This window comes from Somniosus microcephalus, unplaced genomic scaffold, assembly GCF_052327205.1.
Source record: "Somniosus microcephalus isolate GS21.2 unplaced genomic scaffold, FLI_Smic_1.0 unresolved_chr7, whole genome shotgun sequence".
NCBI classification, from domain to species: domain Eukaryota; kingdom Metazoa; phylum Chordata; class Chondrichthyes; order Squaliformes; family Somniosidae; genus Somniosus; species Somniosus microcephalus.
In genome coordinates, this window is record NW_028225185.1 from 7,589,393 (window position 1) to 7,601,663 (window position 12,271).

At 56.9% G+C, this 12,271-nt stretch overlaps 1 protein-coding gene across 3 annotated transcripts in view; it reads right to left on the bottom strand.

Moving 5' to 3' along the window:
- LOC147086443 (myocyte-specific enhancer factor 2D homolog) overlaps positions 1–12,271 on the bottom strand; it is a 107,995-nt gene that overhangs the window by 44,276 nt on the left and 51,448 nt on the right. For all 3 annotated transcript variants that reach the window (XM_085978542.1, XM_085978541.1, XM_085978540.1), the window contains exons 4-5: positions 2,911–3,048; positions 61–280 (exon numbers count right to left, since the gene is read on the bottom strand). In XM_085978542.1, the coding sequence (XP_085834668.1) occupies positions 61–280; positions 2,911–3,048 (358 nt within the window). The remainder of the gene's footprint in view (positions 1–60; positions 281–2,910; positions 3,049–12,271) is intronic.

The window sequence follows — 12,271 nt, forward strand, 5'->3', positions numbered from 1 at the left end:
GTCAGTGAGCAACAGGGGGAGGAGCGGGGGGTGGTGGGCGGAAGGACGAAATGATCTTACCTGGATTCCCGGAACTCGGTGGCCTCGAGGGGATGCCGGGCGAGACGGTGTTCCTCCTCATCACCGGCTGCTGGGGGCTCAGGAGGCTGGAGTCGGTCAGAGAGGTGGTGACCAGCGAGGGGCTGATGAGCGACGTGCCAAGGTTGCTGTAGGACAAGGTGTTCTGATTGCCAACCGACACGGTCACGGGCATGGTGAAGTTGGGAGGCGGCATGGTGGACTGGAGAGGGGAGAGAGGGAGAGGGGAGGAGGGCGAGACGACAAGAGGCTCGTTCAAACCACCGGGAGCAGTCACGCGGCGCGGAATGCATCGATAAGACGAGAGGGGAGCTTGACCCTCGCCCGCCCGCCCCGCCCCGCGGCCTGCCGCCACGCAACTAAACCCGGGGTAGCAAGATCCCAACGCGGGCTGGTTTTGGGGCTTGGCAGTCTTGCTCAGGATGAGGGGTCGAGGCAAGATTCACGCGAGCAGCACAGTCTGGAGAGGTGGTTATCGAGGGGGGGAACCTCTTAAGAGCTGATGAGGTGAACTCAGAATATCACTTCAAGGTCATTCAGGCTCGAGGGGCTGAATGGGCCTCCTCCTGCTCCTGTGTAACAGGCTCGAGGGGCTGAATGGGCCTCCTCCTGCTCCTGTGTAACAGGCTCGAGGGGCTGAATGGGCCTCCTCCTGTTCCTAATGTAACAGGCTCGAGGGGCTGAATGGGCCTCCTCCTGTTCCTGTGTAACAGGCTCGAGGGGCTGAATGGGCCTCCTCCTGTTCCTGTGTAACAGGCTCGCGGGGCTGAATGGCCTCCTCCTGTTCCTGTGTAACAGGCTCGAGGGGCTGAATGGCCTCCTCCTGTTCCTGTGTAACAGGCTCGAGGGGCTGAATGGACCTCCTCCTGTTCCTGTGTAACAGGCTCGAGGGGCTGAATGGGCCTCCTCCTGTTCCTGTGTAACAGGCTCGAAGGGCTGAATGGGCCTCCTCCTGTTCCTGTGTAACAGGCTCGAGGGGGCTGAATGGGCCTCCTCCTGTTCCTGTGTAACAAGCTCGAGGGGGCTGAATGGGCCTCCTCCTGTTCCTGTGTAACAGGCTCGAGGGGGCTGAATGGGCCTCCTCCTGTTCCTGTGTAACAAGCTCGAGGGGGCTGAATGGGCCTCCTCCTGTTCCTGTGTAACAGGCTCGAGGGGCTGAATGGCCTCCTCCTGTTCCTGTGTAACAGGCTCGAGGGGGCTGAATGGGCCTCCTCCTGTTCCTGTGTAACAGGCTCGAGGGGCTGAATGGCCTCCTCCTGTTCCTGTGTAACAGGCTCGAGGGGCTGAATGGACCTCCTCCTGTTCCTGTGTAACAGGCTCGAGGGGCTGAATGGGCCCCTCCTGTTCCTAATGTTACAGGCTCGAGGGGCTAAATGGCCTCCTCCTCTTCCGGTGTAACAGGCTCGAGGGGCTGAATGGCCTCCTCCTGTTCCTGTGTAACAGGCTCGAGGGGGCTGAATGGCCTCCTCCTGTTCCTGTGTAACAGGCTCGAGGGGCTGAATGGCCTCCTCCTGTTCCTGTGTAACAGGCTCGAGGGGCTGAATGGCCTCCTCCTGCTCCTGTGTAACAGGCTTGAGGGGCTGAATGGCCTCCTCCTCTACCTCTGTAACAGGTTGGATATGCTGAATGGCCTCCTCCTGTTCCTGTGTAATAGGCTCGAGGGGCTGAATGGCTTCCTCCTGTTCCCGTGTAATCGGCTCGAGGGGCTGAATGGCCACCTCCTGTTCCTGTGTAACAGGCTCGAGGGGGCTGAACGGGCTTCCTCCTGTTCCTGTGTAACAGGCTCGAGGGGCTGAATGGGCCTCCTCCTGTTCCTGTGTAACAGGCTCGAGGGGCTGAATGGCCTGCTCCTGTTCCTGTGTAACAGGCTCGAGGGGCTGAATGGCTTCCTCCTGTTCCTGTGTAACAGGCTCGAGGGGCTGAATGGCTTCCTCCTGCTCCCATGTAATCGGCTCGAGGGGCTGAATGGCCACCTCCTGTTCCTGTGTAACAGGCTCGAGGGGCTGAATGGCTTCCTCCTGTTCCCGTGTAACAGGCTCGAGGGGCTGAATGGGCCTCCTCCTGTTCCTGTGTAACTGGCTTGAGGGGGCTGAATGGCCTCCTCCTGTCCCTGTGTAACAGGCTCGAGGGGCTGAATGGGCCTCCTCCTGTTCCTGTGTAACAGGCTCGAGGGGCTGAATGGGCCTCCTCCTGTTCCTGTGTAACAGGCTCGAGAGGCTGAATGGCCTGCTCCTGTTCCTGTGCAACAGGCTCGAGGGGCTGAATGGCTTCCTCCTGCTCCCGTGTAATCGGCTCGAGGGGCTGAATGGCCACCTCCTGTTCCTGTGTAACAGGCTCGAGGGGCTGAATGGCTTCCTCCTGTTCCCGTGTAATCGGCTCGAGGGGCTGAATGGCCTCCTCCTGTTCCTGTGTAACAGGCTCGAGGGGCTGAATGGGCCTCCTCCTGTTCCTATGTAACAGGCTCGAGGGTCTGAAATGGCCTCCTCCTGTTCCTGTGTAACGGGCTCGAGGGGCTGAATGGGCCTCCTGCTGTTCCTGTGTAACAGGCTCGAGGGGCTGAATGGCCTCCTCCTGTTCCTGTGTAACAGGCTCGAGGGGCTGAATGGCTTCCTCCTGTTCCTGTGTAATCGGCTCGAGGGGCTGAATGGCCTCCTGCTGTTCCTGTGTAACAGGCTTGAGGGGCTGAATGGCCTCCTCCTGTTCCTGTGTAACAGGCTCGAGGGGCTGAATGGGCCTCCTCCTGTTTCTATGTTCCTCTTAGGTGTCCCTGGTCTGAAGAAACAACTAAAAGAGAGGGGACCCAGCAGATGTTGCAGCGAGGGTGGTACTCACCCCGTATCTTTTGAATAAGATATCAATGTCCTCATTAACCTTCCTATACTTGTCTTCCATGAAGGGGCTCTGCTCATTCGGGTCCTCCCCGTCTGGCTCCGGACTGTCACACCCGTTGAATCCTTTCTTCTTCAGCGTCTGGGGCGGAAATGAGACGTTACTGAAAATCCTATCTCCACGCGCACCGAACTCTGAACGAAAGGGCTTGGATTTATACGGCGTCTATTCACCAGCTCCCGATGTCTCAAAGCGCTTCGCAGCCAATGCAGTACCTTAAAGCTGGCTGCGCGGGACCCCTGTGCGGCCGCTGTCGTAATGTAGGAGACGCGGCAGCCAATTTACGCACAGCAAGCTCCCACAAACAGCAATGAGGTGAATCACCAGTCAATTTGTTTTGGGTGACGTTTATTGAGGCAGGAATGTTGGCCAGGGGAGAACTCCCCCCCGCCCCCCGCCCCCCGCCCATCGTCGAATACTGGCCGCGGGATCTTTTACGTCCACCCAAGAGGGCAGACGGGGCCTCAGGTTAACGTCTCATCCGAAAGACGGCACCTCCGACAGTGCGGCGCTCCCTTAGTACTGCCACTCCCGACAGTGCGGCGCTCCCTTAGTACTGCCCCTCCCGACAGTGCGGCGCTCCCTCAGTACCGCCCCTCCGACAGTGCGGCGCTCCCTCAGTACCGCCCCTCCGACAGTGCGGCGCTCCCTCAGTACTGCCCCTCCGACAGTGCGGCGCTCCCTCAGTGCTGCCCATCCGACAGTGCGGCGCTCCCTCAGTACCGCCCCTCCGACAGTGCGGCGCTCCCTCGGTACCCGCCCCTCCGACAGTGCGGCGCTCCCTCGGTACTGTCTCTCCGACAGTGCGGCGCTCCCTCAGTACCGCCCCTTCGACAGTGCGGCGCTCCCTCAGTACTGCCCCTCCGACAGTGCGGCGCTCCCTCGGTACCGCCCCTCCGACAGTGCGGCGCTCCCTCAGTACCGCCCCTCCGACAGGGCGGCGCTCCCTCAGTACCGCCCCTCTGACAGTGCGGCACTCCCTCAGTACTGCCCCTCCGACAGTGCGGCGCTCCCTCAGTACTGCCCCTCCGACAGTGCAGCGCCTCCTCAGCACTACACTCGAACACCAGCCTGGATTACATACTCCGGATCTTCTTTAAAACACAGCTAATGTTTACTTCAGGGAATACCGGGTGCAGAAACAGTGGCACTAGAGCCTGCATGGGTAACTATAGGGCCCAGGTTGGCATTGGGCCGTGCAGCCCAGGACCAGCCCGGGACAAGTTCTGCCTTCAGTTTGTGTGATGTTAGCCGATCTCCGCTGAGAAGGCAGTACCGGCGCGACAATTGGCTCCCAGATTGGCTTTGGGAAGTGAAAATGCTCAGCTGGTTCTCCATCTCACGGTCACTGCGCCTGGACCGCGGCTTGAGGGTGTGGAGAATGGGAATTGACCCCCCGCCCACCGCACCCTCCCACCCCAGGTGAGAGGCGGTGCCTTCAGGAAAGGATCCTCCAGCAAGTATCCCGCTCCCTCTAGGAAATGGGATCCAGTGGGTTACAGAAGGAAGGAGAAAGGAGAGAGAGGGAATGAGGAAAGGGGAAGGGGAGAGGGAAAGGAAGCAGAATACAGAAGGTGCGGGGAAGGAGAGGAAGAGAGAAGGGAAAGAGAGAGGGAAGGGGAGAAACATAGAAAACTAGGAGCAGGAGTCGGCCATTCGGCCCCTCGAGCCTGCTCCGCCATTCAATATGATCATGGCTGATCCTCTATCTCAATACCATATTCCCGCTCTCTCCCCATACCCCTTGATGCCTTTTGTGTCTAGAAATCTATCGATCTCCTTCTTCAATATATTCAGTGACTTGGCCTCCACAGCCTTCTGCGGTAGAGAATTCCACAGGTTCACCACCCTCTGAGTGAAGACATTTCTCCTCATCTCAGTCCTAAATGTCCTACCCCGTATCCTGAGACTGTGACCCCTCGTTCTCGACCCCCCCAGCCAGGGGAAACAACCTCCCTGCATCCAGTCTGTCTAGCCCTGTCAGAATTTTATACGTTTCAGTGAGATCCCCTCTCATTCTTCTAAACTCTAGTGAATACAGGCCTAGTCGACCCAATCTCTCCTCGTACGACAGTCCTGCCATCCCAGGAATCAGTCTGGTGAACCTTCGCTGCACTCCCTCTATGGCAAGTATATCCTTTCTTAGGTAAGGAGACCAAAACTGCACACAGTACTCCAGGTGTGGTCTCACCAAGGCCCTGTATAACTGTACAGGTAGACTACCCTTTATCCGAACTTCCGAAAACCGAAACCCTCTAAAAACCGAAGGTTTTTTCGGTCAGCGTAAGTCGTGCGCACGACATGACCAGAGTGGCGCACGACTTACAGGCCTAGCCGGATAAGGGATAGTGTAGCATTTTTCCGCACTTCTGAAAACCGAAATCGCTCAGCGTAAGTGTACCAGCCTTTATCCGCACATCCGAAACCAGAAAACCTCTGAAAGCCGAAAGTGGCGCAAAGCATGACTTCTGAAAACCAAAATCGCTCAGCGTAAGTTGTGCGCACGACCCCGACCCCCGCCGACCCCCACCCCCCGCCGACCCCCCCGCCGAACCCGACCCCCGCCCCCCACCCCTGCCGACCCCCACCCCCGACCCCCCCCCTTTCGGATAAGGGATAGTGTATCCTTTATCCGCACTCCCGCAAACCGAATTACTCTGAAAACCGAAGTGTTTTCGCTCACCTTCCGAAATCCGAAATTTCCCGAAAACCGAAACACGGCTGGTCCCGAGGTTTTCGGATAAAGGGTAGTCTACCTGTAGTAAGACATCCTTGCTCCTGTACTCAAATCCTCTTGCAATGAAGGCCAACATACCATTTGCCTTCCGAACTGCTTGCTGCACCTGCATGTTTGCTTTCAGTGACTGGTGTACAAGGACACCCAGGTCCCTCTGTACATCAGCATTTCCCAATCTAGCACCATTTAAATAATGCTCTACCTTTCTGTTTTTCCTACCGAAGTGGATAACTTCACATTTATCCACGTTATACTGCATCTGCCATGTATTTGCCCACTCACTCAACTTGTCTAAATCGCCTTAAAGCCTCTTTGCATCCTCCTCACAACTCACAATCCCACCTAGTTCGTGTCGTCAGCAAACTTGGAAATATTACATTTGGTTCCCTCATCCAAATCATTGATGTATATTGTGAATAGCTGGGGCCCAAGCACTGATCCCTGCGGTACCCAAGTAGTCACCACCGGCCACCCCGAAAAAGACCCATTTATTCCTACTCTCTGTTTCCTGTCTGTGAACCAATTGTCAATCCATGCCAGTATATTACCCCCAATCCCATGTGCTTTAATTTTGCACACTAACCTCTTATGTGGGACTTTATCAAAGGCCTTCACCAAGGCCCTGTATAACTGTAGTAAGACATGAGAGATGAGAAAGAGAGAAAGAGAGAGAGAGAAAAGAGCAATCGAGTACAAACGTGAGTTTTCACTAGATCAGTGTTATTTCCGTTAAAACGGCGGCCCATTTTCGCTACGACTCTGAGGGATTTGAGTTATACACCGTGTGGGAGCGCTCCCACCCCCTCCCACACAGTGTGCAGGGCATGTGCCACTTACAACACACACTCAACACCAGGGGCTCCATTCCTACTGAGTGACTATTCCAATTTTGGAAATCATTAGTAAAACTTGAAATACCAAAAAATTTCCTAACGGTTAAAATTTCACAAACGTTGGAGCTGAAAATATCTCCAACCGCACTTCCTATTTCTGGTGTTAACCCACAGCCTGCTGAATAAAACAGGAACTCCGCACAGTTACACAGTGAGTAACCCATACCCTGCTGAATAAACAGTGACTCCGCAGTTACCAAGGGGGAGAAGGAGGGAAATGAAGGAGGGGAGGGAAGAGAGAGGGGGAGAGGGAGAGGGAGGGAGAGGGGAGGAGAGGGAGAGAGAGAGGGAGGGGAGGAGAGGGAGGGGGAAGGAGAGGGAGGGGAGGGAGAAGGAGAGGGAAGGAGCGGGAGGGGAGGAGAGGGAGGGCATTACTGCCCCTCCGACAGTTCTCCCCAGTGTCCTGGGGCCAATATTTATACCTCAACCAACAACAATCACTAAAACAGATGATCTGGTCATCATCACATGGCTGTTTGTGGGAGCTTGCTGTGCGCCAACTGGTTGCCGCATTTCCCACATTCACACTTCTAAAGTACTTCATTGGCTGTAAGGCGCTTTGGGACGTCCTGAGGTGGTGAAAAGTGCTGGAGAAATGCGAGTTCTTTCATTACTAAAATGCCTAGCTTTAATTTTTTGATTGTGCTCCCCTCGATCTGGATTCCCCCACTGGAGGAACTGACCGAATCCCTTTCTCATTCTGAACACCTCGATTAGATCACCTGCCGCCCTGGAATCTGTGACCTGCGCAGGTTCCGCTTTCCCCGGTGAACGCAACGGGGCCAGACGCAACGAGAGCGTGCGGGGAGTTATCCTCGTCTTCATTCTCTCTCTCTCTCTCTCTCTCTATAGGGGATGCTGACGATCTTGGTAAATGGCAGTCTGCTGAAGGCAGGTCCTTCCCCTCCTCACAGGCACACTCGCCTGACGGGAACTGAAAGGTTCAACAAAAGAGGGTGAAAAGCGATAATTACCGAGCTCGGCGTTGACGTGAAGATAACAAGGGAGGGGGAGGAGAAAGCGTCAAAGGGATCACCAAGTTCCCAGGGACAGGATTAGATTCTCGCACAGCTGGCTGCATCTGCACCACAGAATTACTTGAGAACAGAGAAGGCTGAGGGGTGACCTGATCGATGACTTTAAAACTGTGAAAGGGTTCGATAGGGTAGAGGTAGAGAAGATGTTTCCACTGGCGAGGGAGACCAGAACTAGGGGCCGTCAATAAAAGTCTTCTTCTCTTCTTAGGCAGTCTCTCGGAACCGAGGGTGACTCGCTTCCACACTAGAGATGAGTTCTCAGGTGGACTGATGAGTCCAGTGCGGGACCGACAGTCTCTGTCACAGGTGGGGCAGACGGTGGTTGAAGGGGCGGGTGGGTGGGGTGCTTGGGTTGACGTGCGCTCCTTGCGCTGGCTCCCGGCGAAGAGACTCGAGGGGCAGGATTTTCATTGGGCCGTGGAGGCGGGATTGGAGGCGTGCGGGGGGGGGTTAAAATCCCAAAATCGGGGGGCACGAACCCATCCCGCCCCCAACCCGCCTCCATGCCAGTTTCAAAGGAGGCGGATACCCGACCCGCACTGGGACCCGCCTCCCCGAGGCGGGAAGGGGATTAGTGCCAGTTAACAGGTAGTTAACGGGCAGTTTTTAGCCTAATTCCTATTTTCATTGTTGAAGTGTGGGATTCCCGACAGCTCCAAACCACGCCAAGTTAGCGAGGCGGGCCGTCCGGCTGAAGGGCTTGGAGGGGTCGAGATATCCGGTGTTCAGGTGAGTGATGGGTGCATGAGTGCAGAGGTAAGTGTGTTTGGTGTGTGTAAAGTGTTTAAAGAAGTTTTACTTACCTTTACAGCCTTCCTTCCTTCAGGTCTCGGGAGTCCCTCATCTCACCGGCACAGAAAGCAGAATGGCCGCGAGCTGTCAAAAGTTCCAGCTTTCTGTTCTGGAGAGATCTCTAAATCATCCTGGCAGGAAGGAATTAACTTGGAGTGCAGATTGTCAGGGTTTGACAGCTTCAAAGAGCTGTGAAACGCTGATATTTCATCTGTCAAAAGGTCTTGACAGATGAAATGTCAATCTGTGTCGTCACCTGTTGCCGGGTGGCCCTTAATTGGCCTGCTGAGCCCCTGGGCGGGTTCAACAAGGTCAATCAAGTCAAAATCGCGTGGGTTGGCCACAACTCAATGGAGGCGGGACTACAACCCCGAATGTTGTAGTCCCGCCTCCTACCCGACTCCTCAATGAAAATCCAGCCCAAGGTGTTGAGTGCCTATCCCGGATGCTTCTCCTCCACTTTGTGCGGTCTTGGGCCAGGGATTCCCAGGTGTCGGTGGGGATGTTACACTTTTTCCAAGGAGGCTTTGAGGGTGTCCTTGAAGCGTTTCCTCTGCCCACCTGGGGCTCTCTTGCCGTGTCGGAGCTCCGAGTAGAGCGCTTGCTTTGGGAGTCTCGTATCGGGCATGCGGACGATGTGGCCCGTCCGTCGGAGTTGATCGAGCGTGGTCAAAGCTTCGATGCTGGGGATGTTGGCCTGAGCGAGAACACTGACGTTGGTGCGCCTATCCTGCTGATGGATTTGCAGGATCTTGTGGAGGCAGCGTTGGTGGTACCGCTCCAGTGCTTGGAGGTGCCTGCTGTACATGGTCCATGTCTCTGAGGCATACATAGTGCCTTTCACAACCTCAGGATGTCTCGAATTGCTTTAATTTTTGAGGTGACAATGCACCGTTCTATAGTACGCCAGCATTCCTTTAATTCCATTCCTTTAAGGGATTTTCCACCTGCACACTTGACCGGCTGTGTATTTCCGATTTAATCGTTGATAAAGCGAAAAGGGAACACAGTCTGTTCTGTCGGGGGCGGAGGACCAATTTTGGAAAACGCGCTGCCCATGGAGAGGGCCGCGCTGCAGTGTGACGAGAAATGGAAGCTTGTCAGAAGCCACTGCCCCTTCCCCAGGCCTCAGTGTGCGCAGGCCCACGTGCGGCCAGGAGCTGCAAACAGGCTGCCTCGCGTTCGGTTCCGGCAGACGTCCCGCGGCGCAGATTCAGCGGGACGACCCCGGGGCTGAGAGGGGTTGAATGACGAGGACAGGTTGCACACAGACTGACATGAATCAGTCATTCATGAATGAAAGACTTATGAAATAATACTGAGCGGCCTGTGGGTGGCGCTGTCCAGGGAGAGTATAAATACTCGGGCACGGGCCCAGCTTGCGCAGGACATTCTGTAACAGGAACTAGTGAAGGACACAACTAGACCTCCATGTTGTAAAACAGTTGATTAAAGCTTTGTTTAACGCTTAGACCAAGTGCCTAGTAGTTTTCTTACGTCACAGTCTAGGCTTGCATTCCCTCAAGTGTACAAGATTAAGGGCTGATCCAATCGAGGTGTTTAAGATGATTAAAGGATTCGATGGGGTCGAGAGAGAGAGAAACTATTTCCTCTGGTGGGGGGAGTCCAGAACAAGGGGGGGGCGTCACCTTAAAATTAGAGCCAGGCCGTTCAGGGGTGATGTCGGGAAGCACTTCTTCACACAAAGGGTGGTGGAAATCTGGAACTCCCTCCAAAAAGCTGTTGAGGCTGGGGGTCAATTGGAAATGTCAAAACTCAGATTGATAGATTTTTGTTAAGGGTCCCGGAACCGAGGCGGGTAGAGGGCATTAAGACACAGATCAGCCGTGATCACACTGAATGGCGGAGCAGGCTCGAGGGGTTGAATGGCCTCCTCCTGTTCCTGTGTAACAAGCTCGAGGGGTTGAATGGCCTCCTCCTGTTCCTGTGTAATAAGCTCGAGGGGCTGAATGGCCTCCTCCTGTTGCCTTGTTCCAATCTCTCTGCCTTTTACTGCAGCAGAGAGTGAGGCACACTCTCCTTCTTAACCGTGGTATAAAGGCCCCCAAACGGCCCTTCGCCCCCGGCACACAGTGCCGCACCCCACGCAACACCCCCCCCCCCGCCCATGCCCCGCCGCTGAAACCCTGGAGCCCTCGTCAAGAAACCTCATTCCAGACAGGCGTGAATTAACCCACTTCGTTTCCGTCCCCGCCAACTAATCCTGGCGTTAAAAGCACTTTTTTTAAAGTGTGGTCACTGTTGTAATGTGGGAAAGGCGGCAGCCAATTTGCGCACAGCAAGCTCCCACAAACAGCAGTGTGATAATGACCAGATCATCTCTTTTTTAGTGATGTTGCTTGAGGCAGAAATATTGGCCCCAGGACACTGGGGAGAACTCCCCCTGCTCTTCAAAATTGTGGGATCTTTTTCGCCCACACGAGAGAGCAGACAGGGCCTTGGTTTAAAGTCGCATCAGAAAGACAGCACCTCCGACAGTGCAGCGCTCCCTCAGTACCGCCCCTCCGACAGTGCGGCGCTCCCTCAGTACCGCCCCTCCGACAGTGCGGCGCTCCCTCAGTACCGCCCCTCCGACAGTGCGGCGCTCCCTCAGTACCGCCCCTCCGACAGTGCGGCGCTCCCTCAGTATCGCCCCTCCGACAGTGCAGCGCTCCCTCAGTACTCCCCCTCCAACAGTGCGGCGCTCCCTCAGTACTGCCCCTCCGTCAGTGCGGCGCTCCCGCAGTACCGCCCCTCCGACAGTGCGGCGCTCCCTCAGTACTGCCCCTCCGACAGTGCGGCGCTCCCTCAGTACCGCCCCTCCGACAGTGCGGCGCTCCCTCAGTACCGCCCCTCCAACGGTGCGGCGCTCCCTCAGTACCGCCCCTCCGACAGTGCGGCGCTCCCTCAGTATCGCCCCTCCGACAGTGCAGCGCTCCCTCAGTACTCCCCCTCCAACAGTGCGGCGCTCCCTCAGTACTGCCCCTCCGTCAGTGCGGCGCTCCCGCAGTACCGCCCCTCCGACAGTGCGGCGCTCCCTCAGTACTGCCCCTCCGACAGTGCGGCGCTCCCTCAGTACCGCCCCTCCGACAGTGCGGCGCTCCCTCAGTACTGCCCCCCCTCAGTGCTGCCCCTCCGACAGTGCGGCGCTCCCTCAGTACCGCCCCTCCAACGGTGCGGCGCTCCCTCAGTACTGCCCCTCCGACAGTGCGGCGCTCCCTCAGTACTGCCCTTCCGACAGTGCGGCGCTCCCTCAGTACTGCCCCTCTGACAGTGCGGCGCTCCCTCAGTACCGCCCCTCCGACAGTGCGGCGCTCCCTCAGTACTGCCCCTCCGACAGTGCGGCGCTCCCTCAGTACTCCCCCTCCGACAGTGCGGCGCTCCCTCAGTACTGCCCCTCCGACAGTGTGACACTCCCTCAGTACTGCCCCTCTGACAGTGTGGCGCCCCCTCAGTACTGCCCCTCCGACAGTGTGGCGCCCCCTCAGTACTGCCCCTCCGACAGTGCGGCACTCCCTCAGTACTGTCCCTCCGACAGTATGGCGCTCCCTCAGTACCGCCCCTCCGACAGTGCGGCGCTCCCTCAGTACTGCCCCTCTGACAGTGCGGCGCTCCCTCAGTACCGCCCCTCCGACAGTGCGGCGCTCCCTCAGTACCGCCCCTCCGACAGTGTGGCGCTCCCTCAGTACTGCCCCTCCGACTGTGCGGCGCTCCCTCAGTACTGCCGCTCTGACAGTGCGGCGCTCCCTCAGTACTGCCCCTCCGACAGTGCGGCACTCCCTCAGTACTGCCCCTCCGACAGTGCGGCGCTCCCTCAGTACTGGCACTGAGAGTGTCGGCCTGGA